At 38.3% G+C, this 27,745-nt stretch overlaps 1 protein-coding gene across 4 annotated transcripts in view; it reads left to right on the top strand.

Moving 5' to 3' along the window:
• LOC119524569 (zinc finger protein 596-like) overlaps nucleotides 1-27,745 on the top strand; it is a 131,102-nt gene that overhangs the window by 85,801 nt on the left and 17,556 nt on the right. For 2 of the 4 annotated variants that reach the window (XM_037823262.1, XM_037823261.1), the window contains 2 exons: nucleotides 22,175-22,260; nucleotides 23,903-24,029. In XM_037823262.1, the coding sequence (XP_037679190.1) occupies nucleotides 22,210-22,260; nucleotides 23,903-24,029 (178 nt within the window). In that variant the 5' untranslated portion in view covers nucleotides 22,175-22,209. Of the gene's footprint in view, nucleotides 1-21,988; nucleotides 22,261-23,902; nucleotides 24,030-27,745 lie in introns of all 4 variants that reach the window. The other 2 variants (XM_037823263.1, XM_037823260.1) reach the window with 1 other exon arrangement.

Genomic DNA, 27,745 nt, shown 5'->3' with positions numbered 1-27,745 from the left:
AGTTGGGAACTTTTGGTGGGAAATTTAAACTGGATGAGCTCTCTCAGATAGGCTGTATAATTTAAAATCCCAAAGGTGGGCTAGTTAGCTTTCTCAGATAGGCTGTACATTCTGGATTATCCAGCCAATGGAGAAACAGGGGAGGGACTTGCGTGTTAGGCTTAGAGTATAAATATTGTTGTGTTCTATTGTTCAGCATGCTTGCCATGTTTTTGGTTTCACGCCCATTCTTGCAACATTGTGAATAAATTCTTTTCTCCACAATCATGTGTGCTTTATTCTCTTTTAGATACAGTGCTCTTTCCAATATACCTGGATAGATAACTCTGTGGCTTCAGTCCTTGACAGGTTTCCAGAAAACATTTGAATACATGAATCAGTGCTGGATCCCACTTAACCGTTAAGAGGCATGATGCAGCAAGAAGCCCCTTCGTGACCAAGAGCTTCTCTTGGATCCTGAATGTTCACTGTCACTGAGGTTCATTCACCATCTCATAGCCATCTTGGGCAGCAGTGAAGACCTTGTGATCCCTCCCTCCTCAGGCAGAGGAAAACATTTTGGTCAAGGAGCGTTCACAAGAAGAATCATATTGGTTTTCTCTGCTCCTTCTGACCATTAAAAGTTAGGTTCAATCAGGGAGTCACTGAATCAAATGTGGGAGGAGCTACCCTAACTGGCTTCCTTAAAAGAGAGCCTGGTGGCACTGATGAGACTGGTTTCTGTCCAAACTGCTGGTAAATTCCTGCCCTGGGGCAGCACAGGAGAGTCACTGGTTTTTTCAGAATAGTCCCTTAACTCCTCACCTAGAGGTGAGCTTGAGCTGGCATGTACTGGCTGGTAAAAGGTGGTAAATATTCAGAGGTTTGTGAGACAGTTGTTAAACCCTTGGTCACTTGAAATTGTCTGTGGTGCAAGTACATGAACCATGACTGTTTTTGAGGGTTGACAACTATGGTTTTGACAGTTTTTGCTCTTTAATGCATTGTTTCTGGTGAGGGGTGAGCGATAGGAGTTTCCTTCTCCAGTATTTTTTGCTGGTACCATAATCTGCCCATTTTTAAAGGTAAGAATCTCCCATATTGCATCACACCCTTTAAGCCTCTGCATCTTGAAATTAGCTATCAGTTTTCTTAAAAAAATTGTATCTGCTACCCATCAAAAGAGACTCTGATTTAATTGTTACTGGTTCTGATCTGCACATTCACAGTTTAAAAGATCCCGAGATGAATTGAATAGGCATTAAAGTTTGAAAAACCACTTCTGTAAGGAAAGCTGAGACCTAAAACAGGGCCTTGCTACTCAGAGTATGGAGTTTGGTAGAAAAGCAGAATCAAAGGGCCCACAGCAGACGTAATGTATCAGGAACTGAATTTTTACAAGATCACAGAGATTCACACAGATGTTAAAGTATGAGCAGCATTGGTTCTCAACTGTCTTCAACTTCTCACACCACTATGCTAAAAAGCTATGCAAAAAAATGAGGATACTGATACTGCCTCACTCTTTCATATCCAAAACTATCTCTGCTTTTAAAATGAAAATGCATATGGTTGCTAAGAAAGGTTATCCCAGGTATTTCACCTACACTGTAAAAACTCAATTTCTTTGACCTTGGTAGTGAACTTTGGCTGTCCCAAATGATTCCCTTGCTTTGGGAGTTGAATCAATATGAAATATTCTTAGGTTAAGATACTGAACTATTGTGCAGTAACTTTCTTATAACTTGTGAGTAGGTGGAGAATTGGTTATGAGCATAGGTGCCTAACTGTTCTTATTCTATCCACACTCATGCTTATAGTTTGGTTAAGAAAGCCAGCAAAAATAAATGATTGAATGAATGAATGGACCTCTCATTTTTCCTATGTCTTGTATATCCTCACCCTTGCAGGGATCCACAGCACAGAGACTACTTAACAGGGAGGCAGATGAATAGTGATGGACAGGAAGCTGGCAGGAAAATTGGAATTGTCCTGGAGCACTTTCCATCTCCAACCTGCACATGAGCTCACACAGTTGCTGAGTCTGGGCCATGAGTGCTTTTCTCCTATGTCAGTTTACACCTTGGGAGACCTTGATTCTTGCTTTACATTGGATGGTGGCCTGTAGGGGCAGGCCTCAGCAGTGGTGACATTGGGGCCATGTTTATTCCCAAGTAATTTTTGTGTATCTGCTTTTAGCAGGATCTGAGGCATAAAGCCATCACTTCTTTGGGAGGCCAGTAACTTGCTGATGCTGCCACCTATTCCTGGAGTGTCTTACAATAATATCTAGCATGGCCTTCTTTTAGATACTGGCCTAGGTATCAGTTTGAATACTCAAGTCCTACATTAGTACCTATCTAGGGTTCACCAAAACCTGTGTGCTTTTACTAAAGTATGTACTACTAACAATACATTTTTCTTGACTCTTTCCTTCCCAGACAGTGAACTCTGGAAGGTTATCAGCTCTGTGTGTCCACTTTGTACATGATAGTGTGACATACAAAAAGGTTTAGAAACTGTATTGACAGAATGATAGGCACTCTGATTTGGGCATTTGTTTTTATTAAAGCCCTTATTTTGGGATTAATGTTGAAGGAGATCACCCATGAGGGAAGTATTTGGGGAACTCTTAAGAAGTCAGTGCCCAGTTGAGAAATGATGGGGATTAGTTGGACAGTGTATGTGAGCTTCCTGAGACAGCTTCAAGGTTGGTTAAATAAAAGCTATCAATGTTCACTGACTCAAACTTTCAGTGTACTGAGATGGCTGAGGATAGGACAAAAAAGACAGAAGCATTTGATCCCAACTGCTTAAATTTGTGATGAGTTAGACTTCCTGTTTTCTGGCTAAAAAGCATTTAAAACAATTAACACATGATCATGATAGTGAATTTTCATAAGGAGACAAATAAGCAAAGAATTTTTTTTTTTTTTTTGTCACATGCTCTTTGGGGCCCATTACATGATTTCAAAAATTTCCCTTTTCCATTTTATTAAAAGTATTGCCAAACTTCATATCTAACTTAATTAAGAATGCTTTTTTGGACTACTTAGCTTAAATTATAGCATCTATTATTGTCAGTATCCCTTTTAGGTATTTTAATAACCAATTATGATTTTCCAATATTGTAGATGGAAATTTATCAATGTAATATTGACATTTTCTCATTTCCTCCTTTGAGGTTATGACCATGTTGTAATTATTCCTTTGAAGAAGTCATTGTTTTGGAGACATTTGACTCTATTTAGAAAATTTGAAAAATTGTGAATAATTTCCCCCTCCTCCTTTAAGGATTGGTTTATTGTCTATGGTATATTTTAATTAGGAATTGCACACTTCCACATAATTTTGTTCAACCTGAATACAGTTTCTTCTAATTTGATATAATGTCTTAGACTCAAACTTCATGCTTCTCCTATGAATGGTCATGCTCTGTACTCAAAAACAGCTTCTGGACCTGTGAAGTAAATACTGATATATTATTACCATTATAAACATATTAATTGAACACTTTCAATGCACTTTACATGTAACACTTTATTCAGAATAAAGAGTTGCTTAAAATGCCACCCACATTGTACAGAGGAAGAAATTAAGAGAAGACAGGTAGCCTTTCCTGAGACAAACAGATCATATTTAATGGTGCTTGAATTTATCCTTGGGTTCTACAAACATCAGGCACATTTGAACATGGGGGTCATTATATTTAATCCTGGCCTCCAGACACTCTCAATCTTAAAATCCCTTTGGTGTCTAGAAACATGACTACTTCTGGAACATCTAAGAGTTAGGGGTCTGCCACTCCCTGCAATAGCTACCTATTGTTGACGCTTCCTAAGTGGCTTGTTGAAGGTTTGCAAACTGTAAGTATGTTATGGCCCTACAGAGACAATTTTGAGTGCAGAGATAGGCCATTCCAGATTAAAATTCCTGGTTGGCTGTGACACCAGGCTATTTGGGACATTTCTCAAAAATCCCAGGCAATCCTATTAGGTCTTTCCTAACATTTCTTAATGTTATTTTAAACATTTGCCATGACCTTTGAATCTCCTTGTCTTGCCTTTCCTCTCACATTCAGCAGCACATTTGAAATCTATTTCAGAAATAAAATAAGTACTTTTGGAGGTAGGTATTTTGGACAATTAAATTTGAAAACAGTCCTCCACTTGCATTTGTCCCATAGCAGGGTAGGGATTATCTTTTACCCCAGCCGTCTTCTCCATCTCTAACTTTGTGATTAAGTCCCATTCCTTCCTGCAGTATCTTTAATATTAGATCATTATTTATAAATTAAATATCTTAAACTACTCCCTCTCAATCTGATCTATCCTTTTAGAATTTAAACATATTCTAATATCTGCCATTCTGAAATTTGGAAAAAAAAATAAATACTTTTGAACTTTTATTTCCAGCTCATTACCTCTCATATCCTTTTCAATACAAATTGAGAGCAGAGGACATTCATCAACATTTCTCTTCATCCCACCCCATTCTCACCCTCTCCAGCCTGGGTTTTATTGCCATTAATTACGGACATCAGTCTTGGTGACCATATTTTCATAAATATAAAAATCTCATGAAATTTTGTCAGCCTCCATCTTGTTTCATCCTCAGTAGATTTGATTAATTCCTGCTTATGAAGCCCTCTTTTTCCCAGTTTTGACTGCTGTCATAGATTAGGTTCCCAGAACCTAATGTGTAGGATATTTATTTGGAAGTGCCCTTGATCAGCATAGTGTAAATGAGAAGAAAGAAAGCTATCCTGGACAGAGGGAAAAGTGAAGCTGCAGTGCCGCCTTCTAGCCACAGGGAACCCTGAAACTAACACAGGCCATTAGATCCATAGTACACTGAACCTCAGTGGCCAGGACTATATCCCAGCCTCCACTAATCACTCTGAGGAGGATGTGACCTTGTGGCATGTGGATCTCTGCAGGTGAGGTGATCCCCAAATGTCCTGACAGTCAAAGGACATTATCAGAGTGTTGACAACATTCAGAATTGGGGCAAGAAGTTCTCCTAAGGTGGGGGGGTGGCTGGTAAAGCATCTCCATGTCCATCCAATCCATTGCTTCTTCCAGTTGTATGTCTCTTTAAATATTAAAGAGCAGCTCCCCAGGAATCCAGTTGGACTCTTCCTACAGGAATCTTACAAGAGAAAGCTTATTGACACCTTGAAGGCACCACCACTGCAGGTGTTTTTGGGGCCACAACCGATACTCATTATCTCCAACCTTGTTGATTCTAGATCTCCTTCAACCCCACCTTGCCCCACTGCTAGCCACAGGAGCTTACAGGTTCCAGCTAATCAGCTCTGATGGGTGTGATCTCCTGGTCACAATGGCCTTCCTCAGGCAGGGCTTGTTGCTTTTGCCCATTTAACATAGGGGAATATTGCGAGGAGCCCAAGTAAATCATGTGGGTGCCAAATATTCTTCCTTGCTGCTGTATATAACAACATGTCTACTTTCTCCTAATGACCCAGATAAATGACTCCTGCCGAGACAGTGCCCCCCATTCTTGCTTGTGAGGCCCTGAGCATAGAGAACAAAAATTGCCCAAGTGGTGACCAGATCAAAGAGTTCAATAGCACTATTCTCAGGCCTTTGTCTTTTAAATACATATTAAAATCAGTTTGTCAACTTTGTCAGGAAATTTTGTGTGAATTTTTAGTGGCATTGCATATTAATTTGATAAGTGACATTAACAATATATTGAGTCATATTATTCATGGTTGTAGGACTATATAAATTACTAAATTTATTGCTCCTTTTTGGGTTTGAGCAAGATAGTAAATGACAGCTCTATACCCCCTTCTGTAGGCTGGTAGAAACTGGGAAAGGTGTAAAGGGCAAAAATTAGATGAAAGTTGAATTGTCTCTTCCTCGCTGCTACAGGACATTTGGAGGACAAGGTTTGGGGGCACCTCATTTCACAGACATAACTCAAGGAGAAATATTTGGACAAAGTAGATTATGAGATGAGTCTGACTATTTGTAATAGAACACAGGAGTAGCTTTATGATTATTTTGGAAAATTTTGATAGTAAATGATACAAAGAAAATGAAGCTAATGACAAAATAATGCAAGAAAGGAAATTACATAAGCAAGACATTTTTACCAAAATTTAGCCAAACATAGCAATAAATAGTATTTGAGTGAGGCAAAATGGAATTAACGAAAATGGTATAATTTTTTGGAAGTATTGGTGTTGGCAAAGACACTGTAGATGTGTATTGAGTATTAATTGGGAAAGGTTAAAATTTAAAATGAATGCATATAGTGTAAATTTTTGGATTTATACAAGAAGAGTTAAAATATTTCAAAACAGTTTGGGAATCGTAGGTGGAAATGTAGAGAAACAGGACTGACTCCTGTTTCCCATCCTAAGCTTTTTTGTATTCAGTATTTTAATTGAAGAATACTTATTTTGAGCCTATACCAAAGCATCAAAAAACTTTGGGAAACTGGGGTACTTGGCACCAAGATCAGGCTACCTGAATTATTACATTGTAGGCAAAATCCCTAAGATAACTTTTCTTGACAGTATCTTTGGGTATGAACTGAAGGAGGTAGTGGCAGAATCTTCATTGTGAAGCACAGGGTTTAAACATGGTGAAATAGTACATTAGAATGAATTCTGAACCAGTGCTGCTCATTCTTCAATGTACTTATGAATCCCCTGGAATTTTGTTAAACTACACATCCTGATTCAGTAGGTCTGTCATGGGGTTTCCATTCTGTTTTTCTATCAACCTCTCTGACATGCTTATGCTGCAGAACCACTTACCACACACTATGAGTCCTCAGGCCCTCTTTGGGGTCTCAGCTCCTTAGAGAAGTGGTTCTCACAATGTTGATGCCTACTGAAATCATCCAGTGGCTTTTCAAATTCTAAATACCCATGCCATACCAATGGAACAATTAAATTCATATCTCTGGGATGCAAGCATTCAAATTTTTTAAAGGTCCTAGGTGAATTCATTATACAGAGACATTTGAGATCCACTCCCAAAGATTATGTGACACAATAGGGAAAACTTCTAAATTAATATAGGCAGGTAGTCATCAGCACAAAAATTTCGTGTATGTTTAATAAAAAGGATGATTTTCATATGTATTAGCCTAGTCACATTTCTCTCAGTGTTTTTCTAGTGATATTTACAACCATATTCAGACAAAAAAAATCCACTAATAGGGAATAAATAAAAGTGAAACCCTTGAGTTCCACTCAAATATAAATTTCAATTCTTACAGAGTAGGCAGTAAACTCATATAGTCTTTATGTTCAGTACTTCAATTTTAACTTTTCCCCATTTTTTCTCAATGCACTCTGTACTGGATTGGATGTATTATGTCTCCCCAAATGCCATCTTTCTTGATGCAATCTTGTGGGGACCTATGTATTAGTGTTGATTAGGTTGGGATCATTGGATTAGGTTGTTTCCATGGAGATGTGACCCACCTAACCATGGGTAATAACTTTGATTAGATTATTTCCATGGAGGTGTCGCCCCACCCCTTCAGCTTGGGTCTTGATTTAATCATTGAAGCCCCATATAAGAGTTTGGACAGAAGGAGCTAGCTGGCTGAAGCTAACACTTTGGAGAATGCCATTTTGAAATGCAACCTGGAGCAAGCAGATGCCAGCCATGTGCCTTCCCAGCTAACAGAGGTTTTCTGGACACCAGTGGCCTTTCTTCAGTGAAGGTATATTCAATTTTATGCCTTGTTTGAACACTTTTGCAGCCTTAGGACTATAACTTTTTTTTTTTTTATTATTTTTTTTAATCATCATTTTATTGAGATATATTCACATACCACGCAGTCATAGAAAACAAATTGTACTTTCGATTGTTTACAGTACCATTACATAGTTGTACATTCATCACCTAAATCAATCCCTGACACCTTCATTAGCACACACACAAAAATAACAAGAATAATAATTAGAGTGAAAAAGAGCAATTGAAGTAAAAAAGAACACTGGGTACCTTTATCTGTTTGTTTGCTTCCCCTACTTTTCTACACATCCATCCATAAACTAGACAAAGTGGAGTTTGGTCCTTATGGCATTCCCAATCCCACTGTCACCCCTCATAAGCTACATTTTTATACAACTGTCTTCGAGATTCATGGGTTCTGGGTTGTAGTTTAATAGTTTCAGGCATCCACCACCAGCTACCCCAATTCTTTAGAACCTAAAAAAGGTTGTCTAAAGTGTGCGTAAGAGTGCCCACCAGAGTGATCTCTCGGCTCGTTTTGGAATCTCTCTGCCACTGAAGCTTATTTCATTTCCTTTCACATCCCCCTTTTGGTCAAGAAGATGTTCTCCATCCCACGATGCCGGGTCTACATTCCTCCCCGGGAGTCATATTCCACGTTGCCAGGGAGATTCACTCCCCTGGGTGTCTGATCCCACGTAGGGGGGAGGGCAGTGATTTCACCTTTCAAGTTGGCTTAGCCAGAGAGAGAGGGCCACATCTGAGCAACAAAGAGGCATTCGGGAGGAGATTCTTAGGCACAAATACAGGGAGGCCTAGCCTCTCCTTTGCAGCAACCGTCTTCCCAAGGGTAAAACTTATGGTAGAGGGCTCAACCCATCAAACCTCCAGTCCCCTATGTCTGTGGTCATGTTAGCAACCATGGAGGTGGGGTAGGCGAATACCCCTGCATTCTCCACAGGCTCCTCAATGGGGCACTACATCTTTTTTTTTTTTTTCCTTGTTTGTCTTTTTTCTTTTCTTTTTTTTTTATTTAACTTTCCCTTCTTTTTTAAATCAACTGTATGAAAAAAAAAGTTAAAAAGAAAACAAACATACAATAAAAGAACATTTCAAAGAGACCATAACAAGGGAGTAAGAAAAAGACAACTAACCTAAGATAACTGCTTAACTTCCAACATGTTCCTACTTTACCCCAAGAAAGTTACATAATATAGCAACATTTCAGTGAACTTGTTCCTACTACATCCATCAGAAATTAACAGACCATAGTCATTTCTGGGCATCCCCAGAACGTTAAATAGCTTATCTGTTCTTCTTGGATTATTGTTCCCCCTTCCTTAATTGCTCTCCACTGCTAGTTCCCCTACATTCTACATTATAAACCATTTGTTTTACATTTTTCAAAGTTCACATTAGTGGTAGCATATAATATTTCTCTTTTTGTGCTTGGCTTATTTCGCTCAGCATTATGTCTTCAAGGTTCATCCATGTTGTCATATGTTTCACCAGATCGTTCCTTCTTACTGCCGCGTAGTATTCCATCGTGTGTATATACCACATTTTATTTATCCACTCATCTGTTGAAGGACATTTGGGTTGTTTCCATCTCTTGGCAATTGTGAATAATGCTGCTATGAACACTGGTGTGCAGATATCTGTTCGTGTCACTGCTTTCCGATCTTCCGGGTATATACCGAGAAGTGCAATCGCTGGATCGAATGGTAGCTCTATATCTAGTTTTCTAAGGAACTGCCAGACTGACTTCCAGAGTGGCTGAACCATTATACAGTCCCACCAACAATGAATAAGAGTTCCAATTTCTCCACATCCCCTCCAGCATTTGTAGTTTCCTGTTTGTTTAATGGCAGCCATTCTAATCGGTGTTAGATGGTATCTCATTGTGGTCTTAATTTGCATCTCTCTAATAGCTAGTGAAGCTGAACATTTTTTCATGTGTTTCTTGGCCATTTGTATTTCCTCTTCAGAGAACTGTCTTTTCATATCTTTTGCCCATTTTATAATTGGGCTGTCTGTACTATTGTCATTGAGTTGTAGGATTTCTTTGTATATGCAAGATATCAGTCTTTTGTCAGATACATGGTTTCCAAAAATTTTTTCTCATTGAGTTGGCTGCCTCTTTACCTTTTTGAGAAATTCCTTTGAGGTGCAGAAACTTCTAAGCTTGAGGAGTTCCCATTTATCTATTTTCTCTTTTGTTGCTTGTGCTTTGGGTGTAAAGTCTAGGAAGTGGCCTCCTAATACAAGGACTTGAAGATGTTTTCCTACATTATCTTCTAGGAGTTTTATGGTACTTTCTTTTATATTGAGATCTTTGGTCCATTTTGAGTTAATTTTTGTGTAGGGGGTGAGGTAGGGGTCCTCTTTCATTCTTTTGGATATGGATATCCAACTCTCCCAGCCCCATTTGTTGAAAAGACCATTATGACTCAGTTCGGTGACTTTGGGGGCCTTATCAAAGATCAGTCGGCCATAGATCTGAGGGTCTATCTCTGAATTCTCAATTCGATTCCATTGATCTATATGTCTATCTTTGTGCCAGTACCATGCTGTTTTGGCAACTGTGGCTTTATAATAAGCTTCAAAGTCAGGGAGTGTAAGTCCTCCCACTTCGTTTTTCTTTTTTAGAGTGTCTTTAGCAATTCGAGGCATCTTCCCTTTCCAAATAAATTTGATCACTAGCTTTTCCAAGTCTGCAAAGTAGGTTGTTGGAATTTTGATTGGGATTGCATTGAATCTGTAGATGAGTTTGGGTAGAATTGACATCTTAATGACATTTAGCCTTCCTATCCATGAACATGGAATATTTTTCCATCTTTTAAGGTCCCCTTCTATTTCTTTTAGTAGAGTTATGTAGTTTTCTTTGTATAGGTCTTTTACATCTTTGGTTAAGTTTATTCCTAGGTACTTGATTTTTTTAGTTGCTATTGAAAATGGTATCTTTTTCTTGAGTGTCTCTTCAGTTTGTTCATTTCTAGCATATAGAAACATTACTGACTTATGTGCATTAATCTTGTATCCCGCTACTTTGCTAAATTTGTTTATTAGCTCTAGTAGGTGTATCGTTGATTTCTCAGGGTTTTCTAGATATAAGATCATATCATCTGCAAACAATGACAGTTTTACTTCTTCTTTTCCAATTTGGATGCCTTTTATTTCTTTGTCTTGCCGGATTGCCCTGGCTAGCACTTCCAGCACAATGTTGAATAACAGTGGTGACAGCGGGCATCCTTGTCTTGTTCCTGATCTTAGAGGGAAGGCTTTCAGTCTCTCACCATTGAGTACTATGCTGGCTGTGGGTTTTTCATATATGCTCTTTATCATGTTGAGGAAGTTTCCTTCAATTCCTACCTTTTGAAGTGTTTTTATCAAAAAGGGATGTTGGATTTTGTCAAATGCTTTTTCGGCATCTATTGAGATGATCAATTGATTTTTCCCTTTCGAGTTTTTAATGTGTTGTAATACATTGATTGTTTTTCTTATGTTGAACCATCCTTGCATGCCTGGAATGAACCCCACTTGGTCATGGTGTATGATTTTTTTAATGTGTCTTTGGATTCGATTTGCAAGTATTTTGTTGAGGATTTTTGCATCTATATTCATTAGGGAGATTGGCCGGTAGTTTTCCTTTTTTGTAGCATCTTTGCCTGGTTTTGGTATTAGATTGATGTTAGCTTCATAAAATGAGTTAGGTAGTGTTCCATTTTTTTCAATGTTTTGAAAGAGTTTGAGTAAGATTGGTGTCAGTTCTTTCTGGAAAGTTTGGTAGAATTCCCCTGTGAAGCCATCTGGCCCTGGGCATTTATTTGTGGGAAGATTTTTGATGACTGATTGGATCTCTTTGCTTGTGATGGGTTGGTTGAGGTCTTCTATTTCTTCTCTGGTCAGTCTAGGTTGTTCATATGTTTCCAGGAAATTGTCCATTTCTTCTACATTATCCAGTTTGTTGCCATACAGTTGTTCATAATATCCTCTTATAATTTTTTTAATTTCTTCAGGATCTGCAGTTATGTCACCTTTTTCATTCATTATTTTGTTTATATGGGTCTTCTCTCTTTTTGATTTTGTCAGTCTAGCTAGGGGCTTGTCAATCTTGTTGATCTTCTCAAAGAACCAACTTTTGGTGATATTTATCCTTTCTATTGTTTTTTTCTCTATGTCATTTATTTCTGCTTTAATCCTTGTTATTTCTTTTCTTGTACTTGGTTTAGGATTGGTTTGCTGTTCATTTTCTAGCTTCTTCAGTTGATCCATTAGTTCTTTGATTTTGGCTCTTTCTTCCTTTTTAATATATGCGTTTAGTGCTATAAATTTCCCCCTTAGCACTGCTTTTGCTGCATCCCATAGGTTTTGGTATGTTGTGTTCTCATTTTCATTCGTCTCTATATATTTAGCAATTTCTCTTGCTATTTCTTCTTTAACCCACTGATTGTTTAGGAGTGTGTTGTTTAACCTCCAGGTATTTGTGAATTTTCTAAGTCTCTGATGGTTATTGACTTCTAATTGTATTCCATTGTGGTCAGAGAATGTGCTTTGAATAATTTCAGTCTTTTTAAATTTATTGAGGCTTGTTTTATGTCCCAGCATATGATCTATTCTGGAGAAAGTTCCGTGAGCACTAGAAAAGTATGTGTATCCTGGTGATTTGGGATGTAATGTCCTGTAGATGTCTGTTAAATCTAATTCATTTATCAGATTGTTTAGGTTTTCAGTTTCCTTATTGGTCTTCTGTCTGGTTGATCTATCTATAGGAGAGAGTGATGTGTTGAAGTCTCCCACAATTATTGTGGAAACATCAATTGCTTCCTTTAGTTTTGCCAGTGTTTCTTTCATGTATTTTGTGGCACCTTGATTGGGTGCATAGACATTTACGATTGTTATTTCTTCTTGCTGAATTGCCCCTTTTATTAGTATGTAGTGGCCTTCTTTGTCTCTCAAAACATCCCTGCATTTGAAGTCTATTTTATCTGAGATTAATATTGCTACACCTGCTTTCTTTTGGCTGTAGCTTGCATGAAATATTTTTTTCCATCCTTTCACTTTCAGTTTCTTTGTGTCCCTGTGTCTAAGATGAGTCTCTTGTATGTAACATATTGATGGTTCATTTTTTTTGATCCATTCTGCGAATCTATATCTTTTAATTGGGGAGTTTAATCCATTTACATTCAACGTTAAAACCGTGAAGGCATTTCTTGAATCGGCCATCTTATCCTTTGGATTATGTTTGCCATATTTTTCCCTCTCTCTATTAATATCCTTTATTGTACCCATACCGAATCTCTTTAGTACTGAACCTTTCTCCAAGTCTCTCTGTCCTGTCTTTGTTTTTCTGTCTGTAGGGCTCCCTTTAGTATCTCCAGTAGGGCAGGTCTCTTGTTAGCAAATTCTCTCAGCATTTCTTTGTCTGTGAAAAATTTAAGCTCTCCCTCAAATTTGAAGGAGAGCTTTGCTGGATAAAGTATTCTTGGCTGGAAATTCCTCTCACTCAGAATTTTAAATATATCGTGCCACTGCCTTCTCACCTCCATGGTGGCTGCTGAGTATCACTACTTAGTCTTATGCTGTTTCCTTTGTATGTGGTGAATTGCTTTTCTCTTGCTGCTTTCAGAACTTGCTCCTTCTCTTCTATGTTTGACAGTGTGATCAGTATATGTCTCGGAGTGGGTTTTTTTGGATTTATTCTATTTGGAGTTCGCTGAGCATTTATGATTTGTGTATTTATGTTGTTTAGAAGATTTGGGAAGTTTTCCCCAACAATTTCTTTGAATACTCTTCCTAGACCTTTACCCTTTTCTTCCCCTTCTGGGACACCAATGAGTCTTATATTCGGACGTTTCATATTATCTATCATATCCCTGAGGTCCATTTCGAGTTTTTCAATTTTTTTCCCCATTCTTTCTTTTATGCTTTCATTTTCCATTCTGTCATCTTCGAGGTCACTGATTCGTTGTTCAACTTCCTCTAGTCTTGTACTATGAGTGTCCAGAATCTTTTTAATTTGGTCAACAGTTTCTTTAATTTCCATAAGATCATCCATTTTTTTATTTAGTCTTGCAATGTCTTCTTTATGTTCTTCTAGGGTCTTCTTGATTTCCTTCATATCCCGTACTATGGTCTCATTGTTCATCTTTAGTTCTTTGAGTAGCTGCTCTAGGTGCTGTGTCTCTTCTGGTCTTTTGATTTGGGTGCTTGGGCTTGGGTTATCCATATCGTCTGGTTTTTTCATATGCTTTATAATTTTCTGTTGTTTTTGGCCTCATGGCATTTGCTGAACTTGATAGGGTTCTTTTAGGGTTTGTAGACCAGTTGAAGTCCTTATCTCTAATTTATCAGATCTACAGCTTCGTGGAGTACACTTTCTCTAACTAACCAGCAGGTGGCGTCCATGAGCCACCTGTTCTCCACAAGCCAGATCTCCCCTGCTTAGCCTTTTTGGTGAGTGGGGGAGTGAGTCTTGTGGGGCCCAATTGGTGTACCAAGCTTGCGTGTGTAGTTGGTGTTGCTTGCCCTGTATGTGGGGCGTGTTTCTGGGCAGTCGGGGAGGGGGGGTGGCCCTAAATATCAAATCTCCCTGATGATCCTAGAGTTTTAAAGCTGCTGCAATAGTCTAATCCTTCAGTTCAGTCCTGCCACAGTTTGTCTCTGCCACTGACCCACAAGTCTTTGGTATTGGCGTATGGCTCCTGAGACTTGCAAGTGGGCCCCTCTTCCAGGCTGTGCACCCTGGGTCCTCTGTTGAGGGATGACTGTGCTATGTCACAGGTGAGTGCCGTCCCCCCAGGGCAGTTCTGGGCTGCTGGGCTGTGTAGGGAGGCTCCCAGTCTGCTCAAATGATGCCTGAATGGGGCTTTGTTAATTCACACCGCTCCCCCTTCCCAGCTCTGGGACATTCAGCTGAGGTTGCAGGGAAGGCTAATGTCCACGCCCAGTTTTGTGGTGTGTGCCTGTTATTTGAAGCACTTCCGTCACACTGGGTTGTCTGGGGCAGCTCTGGGCTATGGGGCTGGCGATGGGCAGGAGTGTTTCCTGTCCACCAGGATGGTGGCTGTGAGCGGACACCCCCCTTTTCTTGGGAAGTTGTGTTGTTTAGTGAATTTTCTCAGCCACTGGATTATTGCCTTTTGTCTCAGAGCTCTCTTAGTTCTGCTCTTGACTTGACGTGCCCAAATTGCAATTCTTTGAAGCTTTCTGTATTGAGCTTCTTAGAGTAATTGTTTTAGAAAAAGCAAAAAGGATTTAAAAAAAAAAAACAAAACAAAAAAACAAAAAAAAACGGCCCTCCTCAGAGATCTAATGGGTTATTGAAATGCTAATAGACAAAGCAACCAGGGCCATTAAGGAAAGGTGCACAGGGCAGAGAGATCAGCTTTGCTTCGGGATTTGCATATGCGCCTGAAGGCCTGAGCTCCGCCCTTCCCCCCTCTGCGTTCACCAGAACTCCAAAAATCCTCCGCTCTTATTTTGGAGTTTTTCGTGTTGTTTTTTTTCTATGCCTGTCTCCTCTCTGCTGGGCTGGCTGCTCTCAGAGTCTCTGGTGTCTGGTCTCAGTCTATCTATAGTTGGAGTTTGAATCAGTAGAATGAGTTTCCGATAAGAGCAGCCACTGCAATTCTCCCTTCTCCTTCCCGGAGCTGACAGCCCCTCCTCCCCCGGGACTGAGCCTGGCAGGGAGGGGCGCGGGTCCCCTGGCCGCAAAAACTTACAGATTTCGCTGATCTCAGCAGTTCCACGTTTTCATGAGTGTTGTATGAAGTATGCCCAAAGACAGATTGCTCTGTGGTGTCCAGTCCACGCAGTTCCTGGCTTTTTACCTACTTTCCTGGAGGAGTAGCTAAAACTTACAGCTCACCAGTCTGCCATCTTGCCCCGCCTCAGGACTATAACTTTTTAATCAAATAAACCCTCTTTATAAAAGCCTATCCATTTCTGGAATTTTGCAAAACAGCAACATTAGCAAACTGGAACACACTCTGGTATGTTTTAAACATAAATCCATTCCCTTAAGAGTCTGGTTATCTCCACTTCAGTGAATCCACTGAATGCCTTGTTATCCTACAAGATTCCTCAACAAGCTCACTGATTGCTTGTTTCTAGAATCTATCTCTGTGCTGGTCTCTTAGCTTACAATATTCACCTGTATTTCTCTAGATCCACTTTCTAGGTATTTGCAAGCTCTTTCTGAAACATTAATTATTGAAGCTCTACAAGACTTAGTCTCAGCCCTTCCTTTTTTTCTCCCTCTCTATCTAGGCAGTATCTTCCATTCTTTACCTTATTTTCTTTATGTTTATAACACTTAAATTTTCCAGACCAAATCTCATATCTGATACGTAGACCTGAACATGAAATTCACCAATGGGATATTTCAGTTTCCTCATCAGACCATAGATGGACTCATCACCTTTTGAAAGCTTGCTCATCTCAGATAATTCAAACTTACTAAGTGACCTTACCTGTGACCCAATGCCATCAGTTAGAAAAAACTTCAGAGCAATTTTTGGTAGAAAATATCTGAATTTCTAATTGAGTTTTCCATCTCCAAATATGAAATAGTTCTGGATTATGTGTTCAAAACATCCTTGCATTTTTTTCTTTTAAATGATCTCTCATATTGTAGCTCTGAAATTCCACAGTTCCAGATGGTTTTATTTGCTAGTATAACTTTGCACCCATTAACTGGCATAACTTAAGTCGACCTAAAGACAAAAAGATATCATCACTTGCCTCAAGAATGTTGTGTAACTAGGCTCAAAACTCATAAGACTATATAAGAAAACAATGAAAATGGAGTAATTCATTACCTAAAATAAATTCTAATAAAATAATACAGAATACAACTTTTTTAACTTTCAAAACAGCAAATGAAAAGAGAAAATGTTACTTCATAATCAAATGCCTGTACCTAAAGTGAAAATACATGGCTTGATTTTGCTTCTAAAAGAATTTTTGTTCTATATCTCAAGATATGCTTGAACACTTTCACACTTTTAATATTAAATGGATCAACATAAGAAAAATAATGTAATACAGCACATTAACAAATCAAAAGGGAAAAATCAAACGATCATTTCAATAGATTGCTGAAAAGGTATTTGACAAAATCTAGCACCCTTTCTTGATAAAAACACTTCAAAAGGTAGGAATTAATGGTAACTTCCTCAATATGATTAACAGAATATATGAAAAACCCACAGCCAGCATAGTACTCAATGGTGAGAAACTGAAAGCCTTCCCTCTAAGATCAGGAATAAGACAAGGATGCCCACTTTCACTCACTACTGTTATTCAACATTGTGCTAGAACTGCTAGCCAGAACAATCTGGCAAAACAAAGAAATAAAAGGCATCCAAATTGGAAGAGAAGAAATAAAACTGCAGATGATATGATTATATATTTGGAAAACCCTGAGAAGTCAATGACACCGCTACTTGAGCTAACAAACAAGTTTAGCAAAGTAGCAGGATACAAGATTAATGCACATAATTCAGTAATGTTCCTATACACTAGAAATGACCTAATTGAAGAAACACTCAAGGAGAAGATCCATTCTCAATAGCAACTAAAAAAATCAAGTACCTAGGAATAAACTTAAACAAGGCTGTAAAAGACATAGAAAATTACATAACTTTAGTAAAAGAAATAGAAGGGGACCTAAACAGATGGAAAAATATTACATGTTCATGGATAGGAAGGATAAATGTCATTAAGATGTCAATTCTACCCAAACTCATCTACAGATTCAATGCAATTCCAATAAAAATTTCAACAACCTACTTTGCAGAATTGGAAAAGCTAGGTATCAAATTTATTTGGAAGAGAAGGATGCCTTGAATTGCTAAAAAATTCTAAAAAAGAAAAACAAAGCAGGAGGACTTACAATCCCTGACTTTGAAGCTTATTATATAGCCACAGTAGTCAAAACAGCATGGTACTGGCACAAAGACTGACATATTGATCAATGGAATTAACTGAGAATTCAGAGTTGGACCCCCAGGTCTACAGTCAACTGATCTTTGATAAGGCCCCCAAAACCACTGAACTGGTACATAACAATCTGTTTAACAAATGGGGCTGGGAGAGCTGGATATCCATTTCCAAAAGAATGAAAGAGGACCCCTACCTTGTACCCTACACAAAAATTAACTCAGACTGTGTTACAGACCTCAATAGAAGAGACACTACCATAAAGCTGGAAGATAATGTAGAGAAACCTCAAGACCTTGTATTAGGAGGTCACTTCTTAGACCTTACACCCAAAGCACAAGCAGTGAAAGAGAATTAGATATATGGGAAGTCCTCAAAATTAAAAGCTTCTGTACCTCAAAGGAATTTGTCAAAAAAGTGAAGAGGCAGCCAATTCAATGGGAAAAAATATTTGGAAACCATTTATCTGACAAAAGACTGACATCTTGCATATATAAAGAAATCCTACAACTCAACTATAGTACAGACAGCCCAATTATAAAATGGGCAAAAGATATGAAAAGACATTTCTCTGAAGATAAAATACAAATGGCTAAAAAACACATGGAAAAATTCATCTTCACTAGCTATTAGGGAGATGGAAATTAAGACCACAGTGAGATATCTCACATCAATTAGAATAGCTGCCATTAAACAGACAGGAAACTACAAATGCTGGTGAGGATGTGGAGAAATTGGAACTTTTATTCATTGTTGGTAGAACTGTATAATGGTACAGTCACTCTGGAAGACAGTTGGGTTGTTCCTTAGAAAACTAGATATCGAGTTACCCTTCAATCCAGCAATTTCACTTTGCAGTATATACCCAGAAGGCCTGAAAGCAGTGACATGAACAAATATTTGCACACCAATGTTCATAGTGGCATTATTCACATTGCCAAGAAATGGAAACAATCCAAATGTCCTTCAACAGATGATTGGATAAAAAGTCATATATATATATATATACACACACAATGGAATACTACATGGCAGTAAGAAGGACAGAGGTCCTGAAACATGTGACAAGGTGGATGTACCTTGAAGACGTAATGCTGAGTGAAATAAGCTAGACACAAAAAGTGAAATATTGTGTGTTACCATGAATATGAACTCTGAAAAATGTGAAATAAATGGCTTATATTGTATAATATAGGGGTCCTAGAGATAGACAGCAACTAGTGACGGGGGAACCCATAATCTAATAAGAACAGATAAGCTATTGAGGGTAATCTCAATGTTACGGGAATCCTCAGGAATGATTATGGTTTGCAGTCTTTCTTGGGTATGGTAGGAACATGTTGGAAGCAATTTAATTGTTTTAGGTTATTTTTTTCTTATTCCTTTGTTTTGTTAGGGTTTAATTTTCTTGGGGTATGGTAGAAACATGTTGGAAGCAATAGAGTTATTTAGGCTATTTGTGTTTTTTTATTCCTTTGTTTATTTTGAATTGTTTTTTTAAATTCTCTTGAAGAAGTAAAAAAAAAAGCTATTGAATTAACAAAAGTTAGCTTCAGTGTAGTTATTTTAAGTTATTTGGTTTTTCTTATTTCTCTGATTATGGTTTGGTAATTTTCTTGGGGTATGTTAGGAACGTGTTGGAAGGAAAGTAGTTATTTTAGGTTTTTTGTTTTTCTTGATCCTTTGCTTTGTTACTTTGAAATGTGTTTTTTTGTTTGTTTTTAATTTTTTGACAAACAAATTTTAAAATATAGTCAATACTGGTTGTAGAATTCCTGTTTGGGGTGATTGGAAATTTCTAATAAAGTGAAAAGTTCACTACATTTTGCATGTGATTAATCCCATTGAATCATTTGCAGTGGGGTGGTTGAAACAGGAAAATTTATGTTGTATATATGATTCCACAATTAAAGAAAGGGAGAGAAACCAAAAAGACAGTGACAATTAAATGCAATACATGATGCTTGACTGGATCTAATAAAAATATTAGTGTACATCCTAATTATAGGAAAATCAATAATGAAACTAGATTATTTATTCTGGGAATCCCCAATATTTTTAAGCTTATAGGATTTTACAATTTTTAGAATAGCAGCAAAATCTGACATGAATATACATGGGACTGTGTTTCCAGTGTTCAGTTGTAAAACATGCATACTTCAAAACAGTGAATGTTTTTCTTTGAATATATATTCAGCACAAATATTTCTGCTTATATAGACTGTACTGATGCACACATTCTCAGAGAATGCTGTTAGATTAGAAATGAAGAGCAGCAAGGAGTTCTTCTTGTAAATACTCTAGAATACTTGCAGAGCACAAAATCCACAAAAGACTGAGACCTCTGGGAAAAGATATGAAGGTTAATATTGAGATTTTAGAAGTAGTTAAAGAGCACAATCTGTTCCTTAATTGTAGCTACATGATTTATCTAATATGAGTGCAAAGAATGTGTTAAAGAAGGTATGCCTTGGTTAGATGTATCTTCACTGACATTTGAATTAATTAGGCCATGTCTATTAGATTACAGTACTGGTGACACTATCAACTGCATCAACAGAGAATCCTCTATGAAAATGCTCCTTTTCCCAGAGCAAGAGAGAAGCTCTGAGCATTGGAATGTGGTAATAACATCATCAATAAGTCTTACTTTCCTTGCATTTTTGGTCTGCTTGGGTTTGTTGAGCAAGGAAGAGAATGTTAAACACAAGGGGCAGTCCTTATTTATTTTGTAAGTGATTTTGTTAATCAGAATATAATTGTTGGATTTGACTGAGGGATTTGGGCCCAGGCCAACCGAGGTCAGGTTAGGTTCCTGTGGACATTCAGTTTCTCTGGTTTCATAGTACAGCAGTAATTTCAAAGTGAAACTTGCCTAAAATCATTCAGGGAATAGTTTTCTGCGATTAGACCTGTAAGAGGGACACAAAGACAAATAAATGTGTAATGACAAATTATATGAGTGATCTGAAGGATAGGAACATTATGTTGAGACCTGATCAACATCTTAGTCATGTTCTGTATCCATGCAGTCATGGACAAGGCAGGTAATTGAAGTCACTGCTGTTGGATACAGGCATGGTAAATACTCAGAAGGACATGAGAAATGTTTTCACTAAGTGTCTGTTGAAATGAGTAAATGTGTATAATACTGGACAGTATACATCAGGTGAGTTGGAGGTTGATGTTTGGATAGTGGATTCAATTCTATAAAGCTTCCTAAGTAGTAGGAGAAGCTGAGCAGGGGGGTGTAATTCTGTGAACAAACCATATGAAGAGGGGATTTTCACAATTGGGGGACCCTGATTATCAAAATGAGAGGTGTCATTCCAGGTTAAACCTTAAGGAATTTGAACTGGAAGACAGCAGAAAAAATTCAAACTCTGGCTGTCTTTTTCTAGCCATGCAATTTTTAGCATTACTAAAAATTTGTGAACCTCTGCTCATTTAATTTGTCAGATAGGTAAATTAGCCTTAATCAGCAGGTTTTCTTTGAGGATTAAATAACCAAATATGTAAGTCTCCAAGCAAATTTAATATATGTATTGCTGTTCTGGACTCAGGTAGAAATGGGCAAGTTAATCTAACTTCAGTTTCTGACAGTATCATCATTTGTCCATGAAAAGCGTGTACTTATTAACAGAGTTTTAGGGGAGAATTTAGAGTACAGAAGACTTCATGTCTATAGATTATGAAATGCAGGGTGTTACAACTGAGGATGATTATATAGGATAAGATTTCAGCAGCTACTTTACAAAATATAAGATTGAGGAAAAAGATTTTCTCCCAAATTCTTCATTCTACATTATCTAAGTCTCCTAATCTTATGGGGATTTTGAGACATTGTGACCCATGTTCTTCTAGTATTTTCTGATGTGTAGTGCATTTTCAGGATTAGATTTGTATGATGGGAGCCACTGATCCCTCCAAATGGAACAAGTCCTTGAATTGACCAACCCTGTAATGAAATACATTCTTCAGTATCTTGGGTGTTATATCAGTCCAGTGGGACAAGATCTAGAAGTTGTTGAAAGATTTATATTTTTAGAAATCCTGTGTAGAAGAACCAAGGTGATTTAGGGCAAGTGTACTCATAAATGCAGGTACAAGGTATGGCAGGAAGGGAGTATGGGAGGTTGGGATGGATTGTGATAAGCCAGATATATTCTTATCTGGGAAATTCCAGAGTGGTTTATCTAGAGGTAATGGCTCAGTGATTTGAATCAGGGAGGAAACTGAAGATCTGAATACCATGTACTAATGAATATACAAAACTCAATGATTTTCATGTTCTTTATCTATACAATGCAATTATTCATATCTTCTTTATTATCCAGAGTAGCCAAAATCTGCTTACTCTTGACCTTGGAATAGAAGGATTCTCCACCTATTTCTCTTTTTGCACACTTACTGTTCCTGTTGATTGGGCCAGGGTTACTTCCAGGTAAAGGGTTTGGATTCTTGACACATGGGTCTGGAAATTGGGAAAAGACCAGTCTCATAGCTTCTCTCTCTTTTCTCAGCTTTGTTCACCTAGTGCTTATCTGGTTGAGTGAAAATGTCTAGAGGAAGACAGTTGGCAGCTGAGATATTGACAATGCAACCACTGGTGAGTAGAGAATTATTCTTTCTACTGAAATGATACCTGTGTTGGCAGCAGATGGGCATGGATATTGTAAGCTCATTTAGGAGATATTCAAGGATCTGAGCTCCAGTTAAGTTTATCCAGTCTTCTGGGAAGGCAGTGGTAGGTTAGGGGTTCATCAGTAAGTAATCTCCTTACCAACATTATACAGATGTTTTCCAGATTCCATTTAAGGCTCTGCATTCACTGGAGAAATAGGTTATTTTCTCATCCAGCCCATTTCCTTATTGAAGAAATAGCACACTCATTGATCCTGTTAATGCCTGCAGTTGGCTTTGGCATGCAGTGACCATGGGTGATAGAGAAGAATAAGAGCAGAGGTTTATAGTCAGTAGGGAGACTAATGTTTCGGCAAGTGTGTTCAGTCAATACAGTGTCACAGGTGCTAGGGTGCAGAGCTGTGTATTGTTGAGAAGAACAAAAGTGAGGGTTAGGTAATATAAGGAAAAGAGGAATCATTTATTTTCCCCAATTTCTAATTTCTTAAATTATTTATATATATTTGCCCATTTTGAAAAAAATTTTTTAAAGGTAACCAAAATTCTCCTTACCCAGTTGTCCCCAATTGCCCAAATTCCAATTTTGTAGATAACCTTTATTCAACATTATAGATGGAAATAATTTTTAGAAATATTGTTTCTTTCATTTTGGCATGCATTCAGAAGAAGGACTAGGGTATGTAGAATACAATTTATGGCCCTGTGAAAATTGATGAAGAATTGGAGAAACCAGAATGGATCAAGAGCCTTCTTATATTCTTGAACAAAAAGAAGATGTGACAATACAAGAGAGACAATGAACATGGGTATTTGGAAGTCCCATTTAAAGCTGAGTTTGGAAGGTCTTATGACCCTGGAATGGTCAGGCTAGGACCATCCTTCAGTACAGCAGGCTCAGGGGTCTGTAGTGTGTGCTGCTGAACTGTCTGTACTTTCATTTTATGATGAAGACCTGAGTTATATAAAGTTGAGCAAAGCAGCATGTACTGATCCCAGATTCTGCATGGGACTCAGTTCTGCCGAATGGTAGACTTTGCTGAAAGATTTTCTGCATTCTAATGAATAATATACCTATGACTTATGTTTAGATAGGAAGCATTTTGCACATAGGCTTAATGGATCTTTCAGACCTTGTAGCATGTTCTGAAATGATTTCATGGATGAGAGGAAGCTGAGGTCATCTGGGGCAGTAGTCTAGCCATAGATAAAAGTGACAAATCATGATATTGTTTGTATTTTGATGAGTCTGAAAATTTGCTTGAAATTGGTAGTAAAGGGTGTTTTAGTTATGAATGCACAAGTGCAAATTGTGTATCACCATCTGGAAGTCATAACATCCAGTTTGTTAGGAAATTTCCAGGTTATACCATACCGTATGCCTTGTGATTCTGTTTTATAAATGGAGTTTTAAATATTCAGTATGCATTCATGTCTCTATATGTGGAAGACAAATACCAGCACTGTGAATTATCTGACTTGAAACTCCTACTCAGTGTGAGCTTTCTATAAACTGTCACCATTTCCTTAGTGCTGTCCTCTCAAACATTCCACTCTGGACATTGGTAGAGACGGCCCTCTCTGAAACCAAATGTCTGTGATGTTTTTAGGAGTTAGTGAACTTGAAAGATATAATTATAGACTTCACCCAAGAAGAGTGGTCCCTGCTGGACACATACCAGAGAAAGCTGTTCAGCAATGTGATGCTGGAGAATATCAGTCATCTGGTCTCAGTGGGTGAGTCTCTTAAATCTGTCTCTATCTCTATCTCTATCTATCTATCTATCTATCTATCTATCTATCTATCATCTATCTATCTAAATATGTAATTCCTCTAATTTCTCAAGATATGTCTAGAACAGCTTATCCATTTTGTTTTATGTTATTTTCTGTTTTATTTTTATGCTTTATATACATACCCTATTTTACATTCTTTTACATGTACAACTACCTACAAGAAATTTGTTTCTTTACTTAGATCTTATATCTACCTTTATACCCACTAGAATGAAATCTTGAACACAAATTTCATGTTTTTATTCTATTCAGTGACATACACTCAGAACTGTGCTGGAAATTCAATGAATATTTCTTGAAAAAAAGAAATAGGTGGATTAAATGTATCCTAAATGATTATTCTGCTCTAGGGATATGTTGTGGATTCAGATTATACTAGGCAAAACAACAGGCATATCCTCTTTCACATAAACTGTTCTAGGGGAGCTTATGTCACTGGATTATTTTTTAATGCAGTTTTATTGATATATATCCATACACCATACCAACCATCTGAGGTATACAATCCCTGGCTCACAATATCATCACATAGATTTGCATGCATCACCATGATCAATTTTAGAACATTTTCATTGCTCCAGAAAAGAAATAACAATAAAAAATGAAACCCAAATCCTCCTATACCCCTTACCACCATTATTCATCCATAGTATTGGTGTAGTCCCTTTGTTACTGTTGAAAGAATATTAAAATATTACTGTTAGCTATAGTCCATAGTTAATAGTTACATTTTCCCCATATACTCCTCTATTATTAACTTATTGTAATAGTGTCATATACTTGTTCCAGTTCATGAAAGAAAGTTAATCATGGACATTGAGGAGGGGACAAGATGGTGGATTGGTGAGCTGTATGTTTTAGTTACTCCTCCAGGAAAGTAGGTAGAAAGCCAGGAACTGCGTGGACTGGACACCACAGAGCAATTTGACTTTGGGCATACTTCATACAACACTGATGAACACGTCGAACTGCTGAGATCAGCGAAGTCTGCGAGTTTTTGCGGCCAGGGGACCCACGCCCCTCCCTGCCAGGCTCAGTCCCGTGGGAGGAGGGGCTGTCAGCTCCAGGAAGGAGAAGGGAGAACTGCAGTGGCAGCCCTTATCGGAAACTCATTCTACTGATCCAAACTCCAACCATAGATAGACTGAGACCAGACACCAGAGAATCTGAGAGCAGCCAGCCCAGCAGAGAGGAGACAGGCATAGCAAAAAACACCAAGAAAAACTCATAAAATAAAAGTGGAGGATTTTTGGAGATCTGGTGAACATAGGGGAAGGGCAGAGCTCAGGCCCTGACGCTCATATGCAAATCCCAAAGAAAAACTGATCTCTCTGCCCTGTGGACCTTTCCTTAATGGCCCTAATTGCTTTGTCTCTTAGCATTTCAATAACCCATTAGATCTGTGAGGAGGGCCCTTTTTTGTTTTTTAATCTTTTTTTCTTTTTCTAAAACAATTACTCTAAGAAGCCCAATACAGAAAGCCTCAAAGACGTGCAATTTGGGCAGGTCAAGACAAGAGCAGAACTAAGAGAGCTCTGAGACAAAAGGCAATAATCCAGTGGCTTAGAAAATTCACTGAACACCACAACTTCCCAAGAAAAGTGGGGTGTCCACTCACAGCCATCATCCTGGTGGACAGTAAACACTCCTGCCCATTGCCAGCCCCATAGCCCAGAGCTGCCCCAGACAACCCAGTGTGACAGAAGTGCTTCAAATAACAGGCACACACCACAAAACTTGGCGTGGACATTACCCTTCCCTGCAGCCTCAGCTGGTTGTCCCAGACTTGGGAAGGTGGAGCAGTGTGAATTAACAAAGCCCCATTCAGACATCATTTCAGCAGACTGGGAGCCTCCCTACACAGCCCAGCAGCCCAGAACCACCCTGGGGGGACGGCACTCACCTGTGACATAGCACAGTCATCCCTCAACAGAGGACCAGGGGGTGCACAGCCTGGAAGAGGGACCCACTTACAAGTCTCAGGAGCCATACTCCAATACCAAGGACTTGTGGGTCAGTGGCAGAGACAAACTGTGGCAGGACTGAACTGAAGGATTAGACTATTGCAGCACCTTTAAAACTCCAGGAACACCAGGGAGATTTGATTGTTAGAGCCACCCCCCTCCCTGACTGCCCAGACACACACCCCATATAAAGGGCGGGCAACACCAACTACACATGCAAGCTTGGTACACCAATTGGACCCCACAAGACTTACTCCCCCACTCATCACAAAAGTAAAGCAGGGGAGAACTGGCTTGTGGAGAACAGGTGGCTCGTGGACGCCACCTGCTGGTTAGTTAAAGTGTACTCCACGAACCTGTAGATGTGATAAATTAGAGATAAGGACTTCAATTGGTCTACAAATCCTAAAAGAACCCTATCAAGTTAAGGAAATGCCAAGAGGCCAAAAACATCAGAAAAATTTAAAGCATATGAAAAAACCAGATGATATGGATAACCCAAGCCCAAGCACCCAAATCAAAAGATCAGAAGAGACACAGCACCTAGAGCAACTACTCAAAGAACTAAAGATGAACAATGAGACCATAGTACGGGATACAAAGGATATCAAGAAGACCCTAGAAGAGCATAAAGAAGACATTGCAAGACTAAATAAAAAAATAGATGACCTTATGGAAATTAAGGAGAATGTTGATCAAATTAAAAAGATTCTGGATACTCATAATACAAGGCTAGAGGAAGCTGAACAACGAATCAGTGATCTGGAAGATGACAGAATGGAAAATGAAAGCATAAAAGAAAGAATGGGGAAAAAAATCGAAAAAATTGAAACGGACACCAGGGATATCATAGATAATATAAAACGTCTGAATATAAGACTCATTGGTGTTCCAGAAGGGGAAGAAAAGCATAAAGGTCTAGGAAGAGTTTTCAAAAAAATGGTTGGGGAAAACTTCCCAAATCTTCTAAACACCATAAATACACAAATCATAAATGCCCCGTGAACTCCAAATAGAATAAATCCAAATAAACCCACTCCGAGACATATTCTGATCACACTGTCAAACATGGAAGATCAGGAGCAAGTTCTGAAAGCAGCAAGAGAAAAGCAATTCATGTACAAAGGAAACAGCATAAGACTAAGTAGTGACTACTCAGCAGCCAGCATGGAGGTGAGAAGGCAGTGGCATGATATATTTAAAATTCTGAGTGAGAAAAATTTCTAACCAAGAATACTTTATCCAGCAAAGCTCTCCTTCAAATTTGAGGGAGAACTTAAATTTTTCACAGACAAACAAATGCTGAGAGAATTTGCTAACAAGAGACCTGCCCTACTGGAGATACTAAAGGGAGCCCTACAGACAGAAAAACAAAGAAAGGAGAGAGAGACTTGGAGAAAGGTTCAGTACTAAAGAGATTCAGTATGGGTACATTAAAGGATATTAATAGAGAGAGGGGAAAAATATACATGACAAACATAAACCAAAGGATAAGATGGCTGATTCAAGAAATACCTTTACAGTTATAACGTTGAATGTAAATGGATTAAACTCCCCAATTAAAAGATATAGATTTGCAGAATGGTTCAAAAAAAATGAACCATCAATATGTTGCATACAAGAGACTCATCTTAGACACAGGGACACAAAGAAACTGAAAGTGAAAGGATGGAAAAAAAATATTTCATGCCA

The sequence above is a fragment of the Choloepus didactylus genome (assembly GCF_015220235.1).
Source record: "Choloepus didactylus isolate mChoDid1 chromosome 11 unlocalized genomic scaffold, mChoDid1.pri SUPER_11_unloc2, whole genome shotgun sequence".
Taxonomy (NCBI): domain Eukaryota; kingdom Metazoa; phylum Chordata; class Mammalia; order Pilosa; family Megalonychidae; genus Choloepus; species Choloepus didactylus.
This window is presented reverse-complemented; position numbering and strand designations above follow the sequence as displayed.